The 23329-nt window shown below is 46.3% G+C and overlaps 1 protein-coding gene across 1 annotated transcript in view; it reads left to right on the top strand.

Moving 5' to 3' along the window:
* The first annotated feature begins 345 nt into the window (after window positions 1-345).
* Window positions 346-23329, top strand: part of LOC137334162 (uncharacterized) — a 35396-nt gene continuing 12412 nt past the window's right edge. Inside the window, exon 1 of the mRNA XM_067998721.1 lies at window positions 346-447. Within this exon, the coding sequence (XP_067854822.1) occupies window positions 423-447 (25 nt within the window). The 5' untranslated portion in view covers window positions 346-422. The remainder of the gene's footprint in view (window positions 448-23329) is intronic.

Here is a 23329-nt window from a genome sequence, read left to right as displayed (position 1 = left end):
AATACATTTATTTGTGATGGAGTTAGCAGAAATAAATTTGTTTTCAATCCCAAAACTCGTTGGAATTACATTGAATTCATTTGTACCCCAACAAATTTATAACGCATAACCTCTATAGTTTCAAAAAAACAATGGAACTTGTTTACTGTCAAAGAAATAAGTCCTCTCGTGGACAAGATTGTCACAACAATATGAAACTGATTTGGTCTAATAAATGTTGTTATAATAATGATTGTTGAAGATAAGGAATGATGCGGTGGTTTCTAATGGTGTCATTTGTTGTGGACAATCCTCTATCCCTCCCACTTTCTCATGACGAGGTGCCGATCTTCTGCTTTGAACCACTCCAGGTTCGGAAGCCAATCCATTCTCCAGGTAACCAGCCCGGCTGCAGCTTGTGGGCCACGGTCAGTCCATCCGAAATGGCGGAGTTTGAGAAAACGAGAGGTATGGAAGTGAGTGAGGGGGAGTGTGATCAGTCTGTGACCGTTTCGTGTGAATGTGAATTTGTTTCCAACAAACTAGATTTGAACTTCCTTCACCCAAACTTTGTTTGAACAAAGTCGATGATATGAAATGCTTCTTCAATTTGTTGGAGGGAGTGGGGTATTTAATATCTCAGTTCTGAAACCTAAATGTTGCCATTCGATGTATAAAAACTAAAATCGTGATTTTTAAAAAATAGTTTCGCAATTGACAAATTGTTTAGAAAATCTGCGCGTTTTATTATTTATCTCTGTTTTAAAGTATGGTATGTTTGTATACATCTCTTTCCTGACGAATTTAAGCCAGAAAAAATGATACGTTTCCTGGGTCAGATTTATTTTCTTAAGATACATTCCGCCTGCTTTATTGTTTAACCAGTGTAAAGACTAGGACTGATTACTCTTTTAGTTTCATTCTTACTTTAAATATAATCTAAGTTCCTCATATGGATCTGTGGATGGAATGCACCCTGTGGCGTGATAACCAATCATAGGACCTGGGTTGGGATCCTTGGTCTGTGGTGAGTTAGCTGTTCTTGCACGGCAATGTCGACACTACAGTAAGGTTCAGTGCTCCTCAGTGGAGAGGGGAAAATCAAAGGGGATCCCAAATCTGCTGGAGAGTGGATTCTGAAAGAAGATGCCCAGTTGATTGAGGCACAGGAGGATTGCCATCATATGTCACAACCTCTAAGAGGAAAACATGGGGGGGGGGGGAGGGTAAAGTTATTTGGATTCTTTCATATGAAGTAGTTTAACAAAAATACATATTGTAGAAGAGCAAATGAAACAAACTTCCAAAGTGTATTTAAAATCTAACCACTTTGTTACGTTATTAGGAGGTGGGTGAACAGTAGGCGAGACTGCACCAATAACTGGTGGGACGAGCTTATTTGGGCTGAATGTCACTTCTCGCCCTATATCATAGTTCACAACTAGTCACAGTGTGACTTAAGAAGGCTCCTTGATACTGATAGTCATAAGCCTTCTGCAGCTTTAATTTATTGTCTTAATCATGCCAAGCAGCTACATAATTTGAGCTGCTGCGAGTTGGGCTCACACACCCTCACATGAGCACTGGTACCCCTACATCCAGATCCGGATATCTTCCACACTTGGGCCAATCATATTTTTGTTAAGCATATGGTATAGCCTACACTTTCCAAGTCCATGCCAGCAGGTGAGGTACCTCGTCACTGGTATGGACTTAGAAAATTTACCCCATGTGTGTCCTTATCAGCTGTACAGGAGAGTGGAGTTGGGAGAGATCATCAGGCAAAAAAGCAGCAGTTGGAGATCATTGGAGGAAGAGGATGCAGTTGAGAGAAATCCCTGAAGTAGTAGAGCAAGCACCAAATGCATTCGGAGCAAAAAGCAGAGAAAGAGTAGAGTGACATAAACACAGAGAGTAACAAAGAAACACAAAAAGAAGTAATAGAGACATCTGGAGAGAGTAATAAAGAGGGAGAAAATTATAGACAGAGGGAAAGTAACAGGTAGGAAGAGAGTAACAGAGAAATATGCAGAGAAAGTGAGAGAGACATGAGAGGGACTGAAATTTTTTACATTCATAGGGGAAGCAAAACATCTTATTTTGCTAAAATTAACAGAAATAGGAACTTAAACACCAGGGAGATAGTAACAGAGATGTAAGAAAAGAGTAGCTTTTATTGGCCTCATAAAAGCCGGAACTGAGGAACCCCTGCCTTGAATGTTAAATTTTACCCTTGGGAAATAAAACATGAATAAATAGAATAACAACTGCTCTGCTCACTGCTTCTCGAAGGGAAGAACTTTGTCTTTCTGGATAACCTGTTTATGAACTTACTAAAACTAATTTACAGAGGAAAGTATTGGCAGAAATCCTTGATTATCGGGTGGTGACGTTTTCAGTAGAAAGATTAAAAAGTTGGAGGGAAATATTGTATTGCTGGCATCTTCATTGTTGGTTTTATTCAAGGAGTTACTTCATCCTGCTCATAATCTTCTTGATTTTACAATAATTCACAGAAACACTAAATGGAGCTGTTGATTTTCTGAATGGGGAACAGTTTCTGAATCAAATGCTGCAATAGTTTTACATAATAATCTTGTAGTTAAATGACGGTAGAGATAAAAATCATAGTTCACAACTACGCCTGAAAATGTATCAGATCGCATTATTTTACATGTAACTATGTGAATGTTCCAGAAAATGAATGCTCCAGTCCACCTCCCGTCAGCACCTGGATAATAGCCCATTGCTTCAGTGTTTGATCTGCAGTCCTGGAAAGGGGGAGGAGGCATAAACAGGGGTGGAGCTGTGGTCAAAAGATTGTGGGCGGGGGGGGGGGGGGGGGGTGAAGTCCCAGATTTGGCCGACTTGGCCGCCAGTGGCTAAAATTCAGGCGAGGGCTTTAGGCCTCCAGAATCCACCTCCTGTCCCCACCCATCCCAACAGGCCATAACTACCGGCCGTTGCGTGCAGTAGCTCCTGAACAGACACCGCGGTGCAATGCCTGTTTGATATCCGCAGCTCTTTGCAAAAATGTTAGAGGCCCGAACCTGAAAGTGGTTCAGACCTCCCAGCTGACACATTGGGCAGGCATCACAGGTGCATCGCCTATCTTGATGCTAAAGGGATCAAGGGATATGGGGAAAAAGCAGGAACAGGATACTGAGTTAGACGATCAGCCATGATCATTATGAATGGTGGAGCAGGCCTGAAGGGCCGAATGGCCTACTCTTGCTCCTATTTTGTATGTTTCTATCTTGCGTCCATTTGGCGCCCAACCTGAAAATCTCCCCCAATGCTTTGTGGCTGCATGCAAAATGAACCTCCCCGATCCCTCACTGGCTCCATGCTTGGGCACAAACAGCTCTGCAGTGGATCATCAATTTTCTTGAGCTGGTCTTGCACTTTTTCCTGGGTTTGATATGTAATGTCAGCTGCCACTTTAGGAACTGACATTGCTTGCTGTTAAGTCAGGAAACAGAAATGTTTGTGTAGTGCGGATGGGACAGAAGAGTCAATAACACAGCACCAGTGCAGCAACAACACTGGTACTGTTCAGGTGCTACATGTGCCTGTGCAGCAAGGACCTGACCATACCTGATAACACGAGGTCATCTTATTTGAATAATTTCCTACATCCCAGGTGTGTTAATCATGATGTGCCATAAACACCAGGCCTGGAATTTCTGGTGGGGGGGGGGGGGGGAGAAGCCTGGGGAAAAAGTGGCACAGGAGTAAGAGCGAACTGGATAGAGATGCCCAGGTTTTATTTTAATTCAAGATTCTCCTTCGTCGCCTTGTTACAAGTATTTTTAGGGGCCTAAAGAGCCTTGTGCACAGACTCCTAGCTCCTTCCATGCTGGCCACCCACATTGGGGTGCACTTTCAGTGCAGTACCGAGGGAGTGCTGTACTATCAGAGGTGCTTTCGTACAGATGAGACATTGGGCTTGATTTTCAAGCTGAAGTGCAGGTGCGTTAGGGACGGGTGGGCTCCGAAAACTGGGGAAATCCCAAGTGGGTGAGGAAGCCGGCTCCAACCCACCGACTTCCGGGTTCCCCACTGTGTGTGCATGCCTCACGAATGCAGAAGTCCCACCGGCAATTAAAGCTGGCAGGATGATACTTAAACTATCTAAACAACTGTGTTAACAATTTGAAGTAGTTAATTTCATGGTGATTGAGGCAGGGGACCGATTTTCATTCAGCCTCTGTGATTCCCGTACTGTGGAAAACACTCTATGTTTTAGGAGATGTGTTTCAGCCAGTTGGACATTGTAATGCTTGTTTGACAGATGGGGATAAAAGCAGGGCACTCTGTTCTTTCAGACAAATTTTTGGCTGGAAGATCCTTGTGTTTACACTGAAAATTCTTAGTTTCCACTCTCAATTCTTCTATTCACACATATTTACCAACATTTTGGGCACCTCAAACTGACACCATCAGGATGGAGGGGGCACATGGCTGCATTCACCACTACATCCGAGGATGAACAACACCATCAGGCACGGCATGCACTTCTGCCACTTGGAGCTCCACAACATAGTGCTGCACAAGGGCACAGAGGACAACAACAGAGCGACGTCGCAGGAGGCACTTCCCTCGCCACAGGATCTACAGACCAAGGCTCAGCTTCCTGGACACCTCTGAGGAGCAGTGCATACGGAGGCTGAGAGTGAGTCGCCAGGTCGACGCAGACATCTGCTGCCTCCTTCATGCCGAGCTGCTCCCAGCTGGGCCAAGCGGCATCTCATTACCTGTCGCTGTCAAAGTCACCACTGCCCTCAACTTCTTCGCCTCCTGATCATTCCAGGGTGCCACCGCGGACATAGGGGTCTCTCAGTCGTCTGCACACAAATGCATAAGGCAGGTCACTGACGGCTTGTTCTGCACGGCCTCACAATACGTCAACTTCCCCATGGACAACCTCAGTCAGACGGAGAGGGCAGTAGGATTCCACTCTGTGACTGGTTTCCTACGGGTGCAATCGATTGCACCCATATAGCAATCAGAGCACCTCCTGACGAGACAGGACTGTTCATCAACAGAAAGGGGTATCACTCCATCATCGCTCAGCTCGTTTGTGACCACCACAAAAGATTCCTTCACGTGCGCCAGATTCCCTGGCAGCTGCCACAATTCCTTCGTTGAGGGAATCCAACATCCCGAGGCTCTTCCACGTACCGAACACCCTTAAGGGCTGGCTCCTCGGGGACAAGGGATACCCCCTGCACACGTGGCTCATGACACCTCTGAGGAACCCCATCACCGATCAACAGCGTCGATACAACGACAGCCACATCACCACCAGGTCTACAATTGAGCATGCTGTAGGGCTATTCAAGATGTGATTCAGGTGCCTTGATCAATCTGGGAGAGCGCTTCAATACACATCAGAGTAGGATGCATTATATGTTGTGTCCTGCACAACATGGCACAACAGAGAGGGGTGCCACTTGAGGGGGCCCCATTCACATCTGCCATCCACATTGAGGAGGAGGAGAACGAACCCATGGCCAGAACAGCAGCTCACCTGGCTGCTCGTGAGGCTAGGGAATCACTGATATGTGAACGGTTCTCCCAACATCAGAAAGTGTGAAGAGTCTAGGCCTCAGACCACCTGGAAAGAGCAGCGCCAACATTGGCAGAATGTTGTTCACCCCGAGTCCGAATGACCATTGTCAGGGCCTGAATGGACTCATTTGTGAGCCGTGCTTGAAGCTCAACGGAGGCTGCCGTTCCCTCCATCGCAGACATTCCCGCACTTACCTGTGCCGCCATTCCACCAATGCAGGAGTTGGACTCCTCTATTCTCTTCACTATGGTGGACACTGCGCGTGGTACCTGTTCTAGTACCTCGCAAATGTGCAGCCGCCCCCAATCATTCTCCTTTTAAAGGGTGGCCCTAGGGGTTCAGCACTGCATCCAGCTGAGCAGAACACCCGACATGGACTCTCCACAGCTGTCCCTGCCACCAGTGTCTGCTCGTGCTCACGTGTATGGTGACTCACCAGATGCCAACCCAACTAACTGCCTACTAGGACCCACTGAGGTGTGAGTATCTGCACTGGTGGATGGCTCACTATAATGTGACGATGCACCCTCAGATGCCAGGAGCTCCTGTGAGGAAACACCCCCTCCTGTCACTTCGGTCGTTGAAGGGCCTGTAAGAGAACAGATGGCAATATTAAGCGTCATCACAGATGTGTCATGTTGCGATGAGCATACTGAGGTGTTGAACATGCCAAGAATTGTTAACATCAATTCATGTGTGTAATGAATTTTAAAGTTGTGTCACCAGACGTTTATGGGGTGCCAGTCTCGGCGTCCCCAACGGACCGGCACTCGAGGGTGCGGCTGATCTCCAGCGCCTCTTGCTCTGCATCTGTGAGGACCACTATTTGTTGTGGCCCCTCGCCAGTCCTCGCCCTCTCGTGTGCATTTTGCGCTCCCTTCTAGAAGGGGAGAAAGTACAGACGTGTGAGTGAGTGATGGTGAAGTAGCCAACCAATGAATGCATTGCTTTGGGTGAGGCTGACCGTGAAAGAGATGCATCAGAGGGTGAGTATGAGACAGAGCCATGACATTGGATGAGGATTGGGATGAGTGATGGTGGTGGGGTGACTAATGGGGAGGTGAGGAAGAGCTGGAACGTTGAGGATGAGCCTTAAGTGGGTGTGAGGAGTGATGTGATAGAGTAGACTAGGCAGAGCAGAATGAGTTCGGGGGTGGGGGCAGTGATGTGGAACACGGAATGCAGGAGAATCAATAAGTGTACTCACTTTTGCTGACCATTTAGGTCATTGAGACGCTTCCTGCATTGGACCCAGGTGCGGGAGATGCTGCTGCTGGTGACCTCCTCTGCCACCTCGAGCCAGGCCTTCTTGGTGGCAGAGGCAGTGCACTTCCTTCCGTCCACAGGGTACAACACTTTCCCCCCCCCCCCCCCACCTCCTCCTCACCCCAGCCAGTAGCTGCTGCAGTGAGGCATCATTAAATCTTGGAGCAGCCTTGCCCTTGTGCTGCTCCACTGTGCCTTTTTGGTGTTTGCTGCAGCAAAAGCCTTTGGAGCAATGGCCCTTTAAATAGAACCGCTCCAGCTGACAGCCTGTCATGCGGGTGTGCAGTCCACCCACTGTGCAGCTTTCGGATAACAAACCCGGAAGCCACATTAAGGACCACCAATTAACTCGCGATCGCGTGGGAAACAGTAAGATTTTATTAGTCCGGTTATCCACGTGCTCATTGACCCCCCACCCCCATCCTGCCGCCCTTTGAAAATCGAGCCCATTAAACCAAAATCGCATCTGCCCTCTCAGGTGGACGTAAAAGATCCCATGGCACTATTTGAAGAAGAGCAGGTGAGTTATCCCTGGTGACCTGGCTAATATTTATCCCTCAACCAACACCTAAAACACTGATCTGGTCACTTATTTCATTGCTGTGTACAAATTGGCTGCCACATTTCCCTACATTATAACAGTGACTACACTTCAAAAGTACTTCATTGACTGAAGCACTTTGGGACGCCCTAAGGTTGTGAAAGGTGCTATATAAATGCAAGTCCAGTCCTTTTTGTTTTCCCTTCACTGAGCATCTTGGAAGCATTTCAGGCCTCAATACTTTGCGTCCAATATTCTGAGGAATGGGAGTGGGGTGGGGGGGTCTGATACAGAGAGGTGCTTTTCACCATTCAAATTAAACTAGTTTAGCTAAACAACAACAGTCTGACTGAGTTTTTCTTCAGACATACTTGTAGTTGTAAACCAGCTGTATCTCGCACATCTGGACTTGTTTTAAAGTCACTTATAACTTTGGAGCATGCACAGCTATCCATTATTGCTGAGTTTGCCCTGCAGTACAAATGGGCAGATTTGGGAACAAGAGAACTGGCCTGTATCAGAGCACCACTTCCATTGGTAGCAGGTCTGTGATATGAACATGCTAAAAGATGCTGTTCCGTGGCCTCTGCCTGGTGCCCTATTCCCCAACCATTGACACCTCATTAAATCTCATGTTATTCAAAACTAACTTGAAAATAAAACTCAAAAGAATTTTCTATATGCTGGAGTTGTGGGGTGGGGAGAATAAACTTATTTTTTCTTGTGGTCTAATTTTCAAATTTTTTCCATTTTTAACTCTGGACATCCATATAAGTGGCAGTTGATTGTCACTTATGGCCATTTTACATTTATGTTAAATCAGTGCCGTTGTGGAGCCAAAAAATAGCAGTCAGGGGATTGCTTCAGTACTTCTTTTCCTTTTTTAAGATTGCATCTGGCCTGCAGCTACAAGCTGGGCCAGATATTGCTTTTTCCCCTGCACATCAGCAATGTCTTTTATTTCAAGCATAAAAATGCATGGATAGAACTAGCAACAACTCCGAAAATTCGAGCTGCAAGAAAGCACAGACATCAAGTTTTTACAGAGCTGCAAGAAAGCAGACAAGATCCCAAAAGGACTACACAGACATCGAAAATTAAAATAGACACTGGGATCAGAAAATGCTCACTTCAGATGCCGGGGAGGGGTAACTCCACTGCAAGTCCACCTAGAACTTTGCAGCTCCCATGAATTAAAGCGATATTGTCCAAAACCAGTTAACCTGCTGTTATGTTTGTGGAATGCACTTTATAATCAGTAATGTTATCATGCCCTTGCCTCACCAGTTGTGTGAGTTCTACTAAATTTTAAAAATTAGTAAAATCACAAAAGGTTGTGCTGCGACAGGTGGAGCATCTGCTGAACATGAACTTCCCCTGTGACCGATAGGCAACAGATTGTGGTTCAGCCTGTTCCAGGAACTGATTCTATCTGCAAATATTCCCCAACCATTGACACCTCATTAAATCTCATGTTATTCAAAACTAACTTGAAAATAAAACTCAAAAGAATTTTCTATATGCTGGAGTTGTGGGGTGGGGAGAATAAACTTATTTTTTCTTGTGGTCTAATTTTCAAATTTTTTCCATTTTTACCCCTCCCCCCCATTCTTACCGCCCAAAATGTTGCTGGGGTTGGCTGTCATTTGGTACCTCCTCTAAGTGGTCATTCCTCATCTATCAAATAGTGAATGTCAGGAGTCTAATCAACCTAGGAGGCCTTCACAACCGTCACCTGATATTCACACACACACTTTCCAGAAAGGACACTGGATGGCGATCAGGAGTGGGAGCCCTAGCTGATTTCTAACAATGAGAGTGGAGGCCAATTGTACTACTTCCCAGACTGATGATTAAACCTGCCATTACTTGTCTGTATGGCTCAGTACTACACCAGACAGTGCATTCCCCCTCCCCCCCCCCCCCCCAAGCCTTTTGGGGAGCATGCAATTTCTTTTCATAAAACACAGATTTTTGATTATCAAATCATGGAATCACTTCCAAGACTTTTATGCATAGGTTACCTGTTCTTCTGATTAAACTGATAGCTAGACTCTCAATGCTGTGACTTATCTTTAAAAATTGTAAACAATTTTACAACACCAAGTTATAGTCCAGCAATTTTATTTTAAATTCATAAGCTTTCGGAGACTTCCTCCTTCCTCAGGTAAATGTTATCTTTAAAAGGTGAAGTCTAACCTGTAGGTTTTTGTCACCTCACGAGGAGCAGGAGAAGCAATGCAAATGCTATTCAGGCTAATCCAGACTGAGTTTGCTGTTGTGCCACTGTATTCGTGGCACATTGTTCTTGCAACAGGAACTAATTTGAAAGAGATATAATCAGTCAACTTCCACTTTGTATAGGGTAGCAGGTGTGGTATGAAAATTCAAGGAGAGTCACGTGGGGTGATCTTGCACACTATCCTGTACAATCTGCCTCCACACATCACCTGAATCCTATTTGTGCCTGTCAGTTTCCACTGATTCAGATACAAGCCTGAGCCAGAAAATTTGTTGGCTTTATTCCAAATTCTTTGTTAAAGCTGTAATTGAACAATAAAATAACCAACGGTGGTGTCATATGTGGAGGCAAATTGTGCCAGGATAGTGTGCAAGAACAGCCCACGTGACTCTTTGAATTTTACTCCAGTCCAGTGAGGATTCATCCAACCTCCCACAACATCTCCCGAGGGCGCAGCTGCAATCAGCAACTCAGTGTGTGGGGAAATCACAAGCGTCAACCACTAACGTACTGGAGCACTACAGCGCTAAAGCTATTTAACATCTAATATCGTGGGTATCAGCATGTACCTTGCAAGCTGCAATTTCCATGGGAATGACACTTTAGTATCTGCTGTGTGAACTGTATTTTATCTGATAGCATGCAACTCAAAAGCATTAACCTACAACTAGGAAGAGACCCCATCTGCCTTCTCAGGTGGAAAGAAAAGATTCCATGGCACTATTTGAAGATGGTGCCCTGGCCAGTATTTATCCCTCAACTAAGATCACTAAAAAAATTATCTGGTCATTATCTTGTTGCTGTTTGTGGGACTTTGTTATGTGTAAATTGGGTGCTGTGTTTCCCTACATTATGTGGAGATGCCGGTGATGGACTGGGGTTGACAATTGTAAACAATTTTACAACACCAAGTTATAGTCCAGCAATTTTATTTTAAATTCACAAGCTTTCGGAGGCTTCCTCCTTCGTCAGGTAAACATTTACCTGACGAAGGAGGAAGCCTCCGAAAGCTTGTGAATTTAAAATAAAATTGCTGGACTATAACTTGGTGTTGTAAAATTGTTTACAATTTCCCTACATTACAACAGCTACTACACTTCAAAAGTACTTCATTGGCTGTAAATGATTTGGGATGTCCTGAAAGGTGCTATATGAATGCAAGTTCTCTTTTTTAAAAACCAATGCACCAGCATAATCCTAGAATTTGATTTATTCAATCACTGTGCGCCGTGACAAAAGTCTATGCTGAATGTTTAACTTGTATAGTTTTATTACAACAAAAAGTCCATATAGAGTTATTGTGGTTTTCTATGAGCTGGGGTCTGCAAAGCATGGGAAATGCACAAAGTGTTGTGGCAGAGCAGGTCATTTAATATGCATGGGGATGGTGGTCTCTGTAAAACAAAGGTGTTCTCATGTGTTAATGAAGGCTAGATGCAGAGACATTTGGTAGACTTTCTTCCGCAATATCATAGGAACAGGAGTAGGCCATTTAGCCCCTTGAACCTGTTAGAATCATAGAAAGGTTACAGCACGGAAGGAGGCAATTCGGCCCGACGAGTCCGCGCCGGCTCTATGCACGAGCAATCCAGTTAGTCCCACTCCTCCACCCTATCCCCGTAGCCCTGCACATTTTTTCGTTTCAAGTACTTATCCATTTCCCCTTTGAAGGCCATGATTGAATCTGCCTCCACCACTCCCTCAGGCAGTGCATTCCAGATCCCAACCACATGCTGTGTAAACAAGTTTTTCCTCATTCAATGAGATCATGGCTGATCTGTGATCTAACCCCATATACCTGCCTTAGCCCCATATCCCTTAATGCCTTTGGTTAGCAAAAATCTATCAATCCCAGATTTAAAATTAACAATTGAGCTAGCATCAACTGCCGTTTGCGGAAGAGTTCCAAACTTCTACCACCTTTTGCGTGTAGAAGTGTTTCCTAACTTCACCCCTGAAAATTCTGGCTCTAATTTTTAGGCCATGTTCCCTAGTCCTAGACTCCCCAACCAGCAGAAATAGTTTCTCTCTATCCACCCTTTCAGTTCCCTTTAATATTCGATCAAATCACCCCTTAATCTTCTAAATTTCAGGGAATACAACCCTAGTTTGTGTAATCTCTCCTCATAATTTAACCCTTGGAGTCCAGGTATCATTCTAGTAAATCTATGCTGCACTCCCTCAAAGGCCAATATATCCTTCCGATGGTGCGATGTCCAGAACTGAACACAGTACTCCAGTTGCGGTCTAACCAGGGCTTTGTATAGCTGTAGCATAACTTCTACCCCTTGTATTCTAGATATAAGGGCCAGCATTCCATCACCCCAAATCAGACTGTATAGCAGCAGATAATGAAGGAAAATTGGGCTGGGAAGCCAGCGGCCACACCCCACCCTTCCCTCCCACGCCACAGGGAAGTGGGCTCCTTGAGCCCAGATCAGTCTGCTGCATGAAGGCAAAGAGGCGGGGCCCAGGTACCCACCCAATTTCTCTCTCTACTGGTGCTGCCACCGCTGACTCCCAGGAGAGCAGGTGTGGATAAGCAGTAATTGCACTCAAGAGAATGTTGGAGGGAGGGAGTCTGGTAATGGGCTTCTCTCCCTCTCTTCAGGCCCCTCTTACCATTTTTTAGCAATCCTACAGCTACTGTCAAATTTTTTAAAAATGTCTTTCCAGCTCTCTTACCTCTTTTAAGACTCCTCCTCCTCATTTTGCTGTTATAGTGGGTGCCTTGTACAGTGTTTTTTATTTCATTCTGTTGACCGCTCCTTCTTGGCAGCAGAGATCACACAGCCTTGCCATTGTCATGATGTGGAGATGCCGGTGATGGACTGGGGTTGACAATTGTAAACAATTTTACAACACCAAGTTATAGTCCAGCAATTTTATTTTAAATTCACAAGCTTTCGGAGGCTACCTCCTTCCTCAGGTGAACGATGTGGAAGGAGGTAGCCTCCGAAAGCTTGTGAATTTAAAATAAAATTGCTGGACTATAACTTGGTGTTGTAAAATTGTTTACAATTGCCATTGTCAAACATTGGTGATCCATTTAACACTGATAAGGAAGCTATAGCCTTCTCCTTCAAAATAACTTCCAAGGGGTTGAGTTTATATTCCTGTGGGTAAACATGGGAGTAATTTGAAGGGGCGGTGAAGTTTAAAATTACTCACCATTTCTACAGAGTTCAGCCACCTTGCAACAGATCAAAGAATTAGGCCAGCCTCAGGTAGTGGGTTTCATTGACAGCTGTGTCTGAGACCTTTGAGAAGGGGAGGGGGTTACTGATTGGCTACAGTTAGTCTTTGATCAACAGAGATCTCCAATTACAGGATTATAACGGGCTGCAGATGTTTAGTTCGACGGGCAGTCAGTTTCAGTTTTGCAGCCAGCAACCAGAGAGCTCTGAGTTTACATTTTGTGCCAACCAGCAGAAGAGCTGGATCAGTTCCAGGTCTGTGTTAAGTTCCACAAGGCAATAATTGAGTTTGGGACCGATTTTTTTGTTTTCAGCAAACATGGGGCAGTCAATGGGGGGGGCAGTCAATGGGGGGGCGGGGGCGGGGGCGGGGGCGGGGGCGGGGGCGGGGGGCCTGCCGCTCGTCTGATATCATTGGTGACAGGCTCTACCAATTTTCATGTTCAGGCCCTGGAACACAGACAGGCAGCTCGCTGATCAGGCGGAGGGTTGGGAAATCTGGTGGCTTCTCCACGGAGCCAAGCCAGCAGAATTTAGTTAAGGGGAGCAGGTGTCTGCAGGAGGGAGGCCCCAGAGTGATCGGCAGTGGATGGAACAATTATTTTGGGGCCAGTAGGAATATTTGTGCTCCATAAAAATCCTTACAGGAACTTAACCTGCAGTTCTTTCAGAGTGGCCTGCAGGAGTCTCTTTAAGAACCGATGGTTGGGCTGCTCTATGCCAAGTACGTTCCACCCAGCAGCTACCATGCAGCTTAGAGCTTGCCCATGTGCAGGGACAGTAATGGTTAGCTGTGGCCCAAAACTTGGCTGCAGTGCTAACCTATAGGATGGTGCTGTAGAGTGGCACAGCGGACAACCCTCCTTCCAAGCATCTCATGCACATTGGAAGGAACATTGGAACAGGAGTAGGCCATTCAGCTCCTCGAGCCTGTTCCGCCATTTAATTAGATCATGGCTGACCTGTATCTTAACTCCATCTACATGCCTTGGTTCCATAACCTTTAATACCCTTGTCTAACAAAAATCTATCAATCTAAGTTCTGAAATTTTCAATTGACCTGGCCTCAACAGCTTTTTGGAGGGAGAGAGTTCCAGATTTCCACTACCCTTTTCACGAAGAAGTGCTTTCTGACATCACCCCTGAATGGCCTAGCTCTAATTTTAAAGTTATGCCCCCTTGTTCTGGACTCTCCCACCAGAGGAAATAGTTTCTCTCTATTTATCCTATCAAATCCTTTAATCATTGTAAACACTTCAATTAGATCATCCCTTAATCATTTATATTCAAGGGAAGACAAGCCTAGTTTATGCAACCTGTCCTCATAACTCAACTGGTATTATTCTGGTGAATCTGCACTGCACCCCCTCCAATGCCAATATATCCTTCCTGAGGTGCAGTGCCTAGAACTGAATGCAGTATCCCGATGGGGTCTAACCAGAGCTTTCTACAGCTGTAAGACAATTTCTACCCTTTGTACTCCAGCCCTCTTGAGATAAAGGCCAACATTCCATGAACCTTTTTAATAATTTTTTGTACTGGTCCACCAACTATTAGTGATTTATGTACTTGGACCCCTAAATTTCTCCATCCACAATTCCTAGCATCTTGGTATTTAGAAAATACTCTGATCCATCTTTCTTAGGTCCAAAGTGGATGACCTCACACTTTTCCGCATTGAATTCCATCTGCCACAACCTTGAGCTCAGCAGCTATCAAAGAGGAGGCCAAGTGCTGGGCTGTATCATCATATGTCTGTAGAATCATCCCTGCACCTTTGGGTCCCTTTTCCCTTCATTCTGGTTGGCCATTTCTTAATCATATGCCCCTTCTGCCTTGGTAAAGGTTGAGATGCCTTTTAATGGTCTGCAGAAGCTTTCTAAATTTGTGACACTCCCCTTTAATTGTCCCCATCCCTTGAAATTTGACTCACACACAATTTTCATCTCCTACCAGTGGTGTCATCCCTAGAACCAGTAGAGTTTGCACCTGGAGTTGTGAATCATTATGCAAATAAAGTTAGACACAAAAATTGAATGCTATTAACACTTGGGATTCTGATGAGTCTTAAATCAATGGGATCTAGAATAGAACTGTTTTACACCTGAAGGTGCAAATCTCTCCCTCCCCATGTCTTGCTATCATTTAACTGGATATTGGCTAAAAAAGGTGCACTCTGGTTTGTAGGGGACATAAGGGCTGCTTATGGGAGTGGCTGATGATGTTGAACCTTACAAAATATCAAGCACAAAAAAACCCCAAAACATAACAGGTGCTGAAGAGAAACATTCTGCCAATTGGACTGGCAAAGTGCTGCTGATACATTTTGGGAAATTGTGCAGGATCATTTTCAGGTTGGCAGGTTGTAACTAGTGGGGTGCCGCAAGGATCGGTGCTTGGGCCTCAGCTATTTACAATCTATATTAATGACTTAGCTGAAGGGACCGAGTGTAATGTATCCAAGTTTGCTGACGATACAAAGCTAGGTGGGAAGGTAAGCTGTGTGGAGGACACAAAGCCTCTGCAAAGGTATAAAGACAGGTTAAGTGAGTGGGCAAGAAGCTGGCAGATGGAGTATAATGTGGGGAAATGTGAGGTTATTCACTTTGGTAGGAAGAATAGAAAAACAGAATTTTTTTAAATGGTGAAAAACTATTAAATGTTGTTGTTCAAAGAGACTTGGGTGTCCTTGTACAAGAAATTGTACTCCTGGAAGCACAATTTCGACGTAATTTCAGTGGATATTTTTTGAGGCAGATACAGGGCTATGAGGAGAGAGCAATTAGTTTTGGATTGCATTAACAAAGAGCCAGCACAGACACAATGGGCTGAGTGAGTCATCTTCAGCTGTGCTGTAAGATTTTATGGTTCTACGGAACAACTAAAGAGAAGCCTCACACTAGTAAAAAAAATACACTCTGGGACTTTGCAACTGCAAGGTGTACAATTTCTGAGCGAAATGGAGGGAGAGTGCAGAAGGTATGAAACAAGTTTTATCCATCAAAATCTCCAGATCACAGCAGACCACATGAGACCATGGCAATGCGCTCTTTATGGAGTGGAAGGATAAGCCACTATTGCCCACAGGGTGAAATCATCGAGGGAGGCTATCAAACAGAAAGCCAAGTGGGGGCATAAAAATGTTGAAAGGGATAGCTAGAAGAAAGTGTCAGACCTGACGAAAAGTGCCAAGGTGAGAAATGAGAATGTATGTGAATAGGTGTAGCCTCCTGTACATTTGTAGGTAGCTTCAGATATGGCATTGTGAATACTCCCTGGAAACTGTGCATTCACTTGCATGACGATTTAGTAGTGGTCACATACTATTTGGACGAATGTTCTTAGACTGGTATTCCTTTCTATTGCACAGGTGCTTGAAAGGCCACATGGCACAGTCAGTGGCACTCTGTAACCTGAGGATGCCATATTGCCAGCCAATCTCTCTCACTGCTGCAAGCCGCTGCGGATTTTTTCACCAGCATGATGCAACAGCATCTGTGGGTACCACAGTGGTTAACTACAAACTGATCTACCCTTGTCAGTCTCCTGTCGTTGTCAGAAAGAAGGCAGTGGCAAAAATGTTGAGTGCCATTGTCACTTTTACCGTGACTGTCAGTGTAGGCCTAATGTTGTTCCTTGGTTGCAGATCTGATTCCAGGTGCTGTTAAAATGCATCTGTAGTTTTCTTGGTGAAACTGTTTCTATGACTAGTCGTCCTCCTCTTAGCATATCCAGAAAAATGAGACTTACTGATGTAACTGTGCTGCTATGTGAAATCAAACAATTAAGTTGCTTTTTACAATGTTTTTTCCACTGCCGTGAGACTGTACTCCACTGTCTCTCTCTGCTGCTGTAACACCATGTTTATACTGAACATTATTAACACACTGTGGTCTGAAAGGCAAGCATGAGTAATTTTGCACATTAATGTTTAATTGGTGCTGTTAATGTCATGTCTATAGGTTGACGTGTTAAACCGGTTCAGTCCTGAGAAGAATTTTTTGGAGCTTTTGCGAATATGCACAAATGCTCCATTAATGCTAATGTTCTAAACTAGTATACAGTAACAAACACAATAATGCATGTTAGCTCTAACACACAAAGGAACTTGCTCCTTAAAAGATCAGCAGTAAAACATAACGGGGTGCAGTGACACATGTATTAAGATGAGATTGTGATCATAGATCCATAAGCATAAACTGCAGAAGCAGTTCTAGCACATGGCACTATCTACCAATAAACATGATGTAGAAATATGTAAATTCTAATCTGGAATGAAGGAGATTCTTTGACTGTGAAAAAAATATTGGATAAGGTACAAAGAAAACCATAAATTGTGGAAATCTGAATTGCAAATGGAAAGTGCTAGAGATGCACAGCAAATCGATCACCATCCAAAAAAGAAAGATAAGATATTGAATTGGATCAGTATTGCATAAATAATCAGAACTGAATTTCTGAAAATTCTGGCTTGGGAAACTTTGAAGTTGCAGTACTACATTCCTTGTTATGGTTTTAATGTTTAGAATGATAAAGGTCACATTTGTTAAGTAATTCATTCCCCCAAATTCATAAGGGGGAAGGAGGAGAGTCAAGGATTCAATTTGCCTACTATGTCCAAGTTATCCTGATATGGATTTTGAGGCTTTGCTAATCATGGAATCAGAAATTCTTGTTGCAGAATCCGTGATAACAATTTTTAGAGACTGTGATGCTCGGTTGAGAAATGTGATTTGAAAAAAATCTGAAGTGGCAAAAGACAGCTTCAAAATCAAAGTTATTGGGGTAGGTTTTGGTCTGGGCCCCTTTTCGGCATTTCCATTGATCTTCTGTGCTTTTGGTACGACAAGCACGCGCCCGAACCAAGAGGCCTGAGGCTCGATGGAAATTGGTCCTCAAGTCTCATCAACGCCTTCGGTATGAGCAGCTGGTACTGGTTGCGTCTCCACAGGCAGCTCATCCGAGTGAAGACATCAATTTCAGGCTACCTGCCTCGCCGGAAGTGGACTGCGGGCAAGTCCCAGGAGGGGGAATAGGTTTAGGCTGTGGCGGGGGGAGTGATTGTGACTCCAATGGAGTCAGAGAAGCACTTCTGCTCCTTCTGGTTTTTAAAAAAAATAATTTTTAAACTTGCCTGTCATTGGCGGCCACAGAGGCTGTTGAAGAATCCTGAGTGGGGCAGGCCTGAGGCCCTGTTCTGTTCCAGGTTAAAGCAGTTTCAAAACTCCATTAAGAGTCCCTGGGATAATTGTTAGCACAGTTCTCAGATTCCTCCCTTTCTGCCTTTTTAAAATAAAATTTTCCACAGCAGCTGTTTCTGAGTATTTCTTTAATATAAATGAATCCATAATGGATCAATAATAGTGAATGAAATAATTAGGTCCTGAATTTCCATGGGTAAGTAAGTTGACCAGAAGTGCAGAGGAGGGGCGGTAAATCGGACGAGACTCCGATATGCCCATCTATTTGGGGCAGCACCTTCATCTCCTTGGCCCCGGCCTCTCTAACACCGAGCAACAGGTCTGCTCAGCAACGGATATGGAGCCCACCTGAGGATCCAGGCCCTAGACCTGGCCTGGGCACCTCCAGCCCCCGCCCTCCATAAAAATGGTTCCGTTTTTAAAATTTACCTCCTTATCAGCACCACAACAAAAAAACTTTCATCCCCGGTGGGAGCCAGCACAACAGTGAAAGGCTTGCTAGCACTGCTTTACTCACCCTTTCGGCTGGTTGGTGCCCAAGGTGTGCCCCTATTGGCACAGGTACCTGCCACATATTCAAATGAAGTGACCTCCCCTGACTCTGGATACTGTAGTAAGGTCAGGAGCAGAGGCTGCTCTGCCACATTCCATCTGCAAATTGTCGGGGGCTTAATTTCTTTATAAACAATGAACTCTGAGAATTGTGTCCTTGTACGTAAAACCTTCTGAATAAACAGTTACTGTACTATGCAGAATGTTCTGAAACCCACATAAGGACCAATTGGGGGATCCAAGCCGGAACACTGGTCTGGACCTCTGAAGGCTTGGGTGGAATTTTTTTTTCAATTTCTAATTCTAATTCATCCGGGGTGGGGGGGGGGGCGCGCTGTGAGTCTTCTACTGGTCTTTCCAGCTGCTTCAGTGGTTGTGGGGGGAGCGGTGACATCCCCTGACCCTGCCAACTTTGGTGTAGTCAACAGCAGAAATTGGGGCGGATGCATTTAGACACTTCAGAGTTGCACTGCCCTGGGATTTCCATCCCCAAAATATCTAAAAAAACAAAGTGGTCCAGTAACAATAGTATGGTAGTAACTGGTTGGTTCTTGATTTCAATTTGGCCAACAGAACAACAGCAGAATAGAGATGAATCCAGATATGTAGGGTATGAAAATTGGACAACATGTCGAGCCATGCCACACTCACACCACCTTGTGGCAAGTGTGAGAGCGGATTGATTGGCAGGGAGGGAGATACCCAGAATTTGTAGTAAAATGGCTGTGATATTTTTCTCCTCCCTAGCTTGGGAACACTGAGACCAACTGTATTGTTGCCCCAACTGAGGTCAGCTAACTCAACACCTCATGAAAAATAATACTGGGGAATTGGGCGTTGGAGTGCAGTCCCCACTGTTTATAGCGGGCGCGTTCGTGCAATCGTGATTTGCCCACTATACGCGATGGATGGTATAACGTGGTAGGCTATTTCAGTAATCAACGACGAGGAGCTGAATAAGTTATTGGTAGGGATCACTATAGCTCAGGGCGGGGACCTGCCCACCATCCAGGCCGTGCTGCTGCCGAAGAAAACCAGCGCTCAGTGGACCGAGAGCAATTAAAGCGGTCAAGAATTAATCCAATAACCAAATTCTCACTTCAGAGCCACCCACTGTATCAATGAAAGGGCTGGTTACTGTCTGCAGAGAGGCGTCCAGTTTACCTTATTGAGCGGTTTGCCTTGCAGCGTTGCTCGGATCTCTGCTGAGTAAATAGGCATCTTTCATCCCCCTATCGGTTGTAAATGCTCATTAGCGGGTCCCCTCTGACTCTGGGAATCTTCCCATCACACCGACTCTGCTGTGACTTTGGGGCCAATTTTTCGATGGCCAAGCGGGTGTGTTGTGCGCGGTGGGGGGGGGGGGCTCCAAAAATGGCGGAATCCCAGAGCGGATTGACTGGAGATTTTGGCAGGGGTGCAATTTTAAAGGATCCTCGGTGTGTTTCCCGTGCTGTGGGAAAAACTCCCTGTTGGAGCAGACGTGTTTCAGCCAGCAGCCAGTGGGAGATGCAAAGGATTATTTGATAGTTGGGGGGAAAACCTCATTTATTGCAGCAGGGCACTCTGTCACTTCAGACAAAGTTTTGGCTGCAACACCTTTGTCTTTGCACTCAAAATTATTAATTTATACCCTAAACCCTGCTGTGCAAACACATTTACCTAATTTGCGCACCCACTCAAACTCACACCATCAGGATGGGGGGCGCCGGAGCTGCATTCATCACTTCATCTGAGGACAAGCAAGATCACCAGCCTCACCAGGCACGCTGTCCACCTCCACCACGTGGAGCTCCACAACACAGCGCTGCACCACAGGCACCTGCACAACAACAGGGAGGGCAACAACAGAGAGAGCGGTGTCGCAGGAGGCACTACCCTCGCCATAGGGTCTACAGACCGAGGCTCCGCTTCCTGGACCTCTCTGAGGAGCAGTGCATACGGAGGCTCAGAGTCAGTCACCAGGTAGTCGCGGACATCTGCAGCCTCCTTCATGCTGAGCTGCTCCCGGCTGGCCCGAGCAGTATCTTCTTACCTGTCGCTGTCAAAGCCACCACTACTCTCAGCTTCTTCGCCTCCTGATCGTTCCAGGGTGCCACCGGGGACATCACTGGGGTCTCTCAGTCATCTGCACACAAGTGCAGAAGGCAGGTCACCGACGGTTTGTTTCGCAGGGCCTTACACTACATCAACTTCCCCATGGATGACCTCAGCCAGACGGAGAGGGCAGTGGGATTCTACGCTGTGGCTGGCTTCCTATGGGTGCAGGGTGTAATCGATTGCACCCATATAGCAATACGAGCACCTCCACACGAGCCAGGACTGTTCATCAACAGGAAGGGCTATCACTCCATCAACACTCAGCTCATCTGTGGCCACCGCAAGAGATTCCTTCACGTGTGCGCCAGATACCCTGGCAGCCGCCACGATTCCTTCATCCTCCGGGAATCCAACATCCCGTCCCTCTTCCACGCACCGGTAACCCGCAAGGACTAGCTCCTCGGGGACAAATGATACCCCCTGCACACGTGGCTCATGAAACCTCTGAGGAACCCCATCACCGAGCAACAGCGTCAATATAACGAAAACCACATCGCTACTAGGTCTACAATTGAGCATGCTATAGGGCTGCTCAAGATGTGCTTCAGGTGCCTTGATCGTTCTGGGGGAGCACTTCAATACGCACCAGATAAAGTGGGATGCATTATAGGTGTCTGTTGTGCCCTGCACACGTGGCACAACAGAGATGGGTGCCGCTGGAGGAGGCCCCATCCACATCTGCCACCCATATTGAGGAGAAGGCGGCGCAACCCATGGGCAGGACAGTGGCTCACCTGGCTGTTCGTGAGGCCAGGGAGTCACTGATATGTGAACGGTTCTCCTAACATCAGACAGTGTGAAGAGTCCAGTCCTCACCACCTGGACAGAGGAGTGGCCACACCAGCCCCCTCCCCCGCCCCCTGCACAAAATAGTCATGCAACTACACATACACCCACTGTAGAGTAACCCAATGGGTGGCATCAAGTGTGGATGTTCATGGTGAACCTTATGAAAGGGACTTATTGCACAAGCCAGTCAAGAATGGCCAAAACTTGGCAGTAGTGGTGACAATAATAATATTTAATGTGCCATTAACAAAAATCAAATATAAATAAAAAACATGACCATCCATCAAACACCCTTGTGCATCCCCTTTGTGCTCTCAAAACCTTTGCCTTACGCTTCCGACTACTCCTATGTGGTGCTTCCCTTGTGGCTGCAGCAGAGGTAGTGGCAGGTTGCTCTTGTTCATGCCCTAACCATTAGATGCTTTGCGCCTACGCCCTCTGGGTTTCGATGCCCATGAGGGCCCCTCCAAAGACTGCCAAAGACTGCTCCACCCGCACCTGTGCAGTGGCAGACTCGACCACCTGGAGAGGAGGCAGCATTGTGGGTACTGGTTGAGAGGGGGGGCAATGGGTGAAATGTGGGAGCGCTTTGAGTGCCGTCCCCACTTCCATGTCCCCTTTCGCCATGATCCCTCTCCTGGGCCAGGCCCACATCACTCCTATCATCCTGCTGGACGATAGTTTGGAGGACATGTGTGAATCCTTGTAAGGCCAGTGCTAGTGTATCTGCCTGCCTGTTTAAAACAGCAGAAAGTTGCTCACCCGGAGTCCGACGGGCCTTTATCAGGGCCTCAATGGGGTCATTGGTGAGCTCGATGGAGGCTAGCCTTCCCTGCATCGCAAACATTCCCTCACTTACCCGTGACACTATCTCAGAGATGCCCTCCTGTACCTGTGCCACCATTCCACTCGTGCAGGAGTTGGACTCCTCCATCCTCTGCGCGATTGTGGAGAGTACGCATGGCACCTGTTCCAGCACCTCGCAAATGTGTTGCTGCCGCTCGATCGTTCTCCTTTTAAGGTATGGCCCCCAGGGTTCAGCATCTGTGTCCAGCTGAGCAGAGCCTGGAGAGGAGTGCTCCCACCGACGCGGACTCTCCACAGCTGCCCCTGCCATCAGTGTCTGCTCGTGCTCACGTGTGTGGTGACTCACCATGTGTGACCCCAACTAACTGAGGACAGGGACCCACCGAGGTGTGTGTATCTGTGCTGGTGGATGGCTCGCTCAGATATGACGGTGCACTCTCAGAGGCCAGCAGGTCCTCTGAGGGATTGCCCTGATGTTGCGGCCCCCCTCCGGTCTTCACCCTCTCCCGTGCATTCTGGGCTCTCTTCTATAAGGGGAGAAAGTAGAGAGGCATGAGTGAGGGATGGTGAGGTGACCAACCACTGAATGCATTGGTTTGGGTGAGGCTGACCGTGAAAGAGATGCATCAGAGGGTGAATATGAGACAGAGCCATGACATTGTATGAGGATTGGGTTGAGTGGTAGTGGTGGGATGAGTACTGGGGAGGTGAGTAAGTGCAGGTAAGTTGAGGTTGAGGTTTGAGTGGGTGTGAGGAGTGATGTGATAGAGTAGTGTTGGCAGTGCAGAATGAGTTATGGGATGGGGGCGGTGATGTGGAAGACGGAGTGTAGGAGAATGAGTAAGTGTACTCACTTTGGCTGACCTAATTAGGTGATTGAAGCGCTTCCTGCACTGGATCCAGGTGCAGGAGACATTGCTTCTGCTGGTGACCTCTTCTGCCACCTCGAGCCAGGCCTTCTTGGTGGCAGAGGCAGGCCACTTCCTCCTGTCTGCCCTTTAGAAAATCTCCCTCCTCCTCCTCACCCCATCCAGTAGGGTCTGCTCCCGATCTGCTCCATGCTGCACTTTTGGTCGGTTG

Source organism: Heptranchias perlo, chromosome 2, assembly GCF_035084215.1.
Source record: "Heptranchias perlo isolate sHepPer1 chromosome 2, sHepPer1.hap1, whole genome shotgun sequence".
NCBI lineage: Eukaryota > Metazoa > Chordata > Chondrichthyes > Hexanchiformes > Hexanchidae > Heptranchias > Heptranchias perlo.
This window is presented reverse-complemented; position numbering and strand designations above follow the sequence as displayed.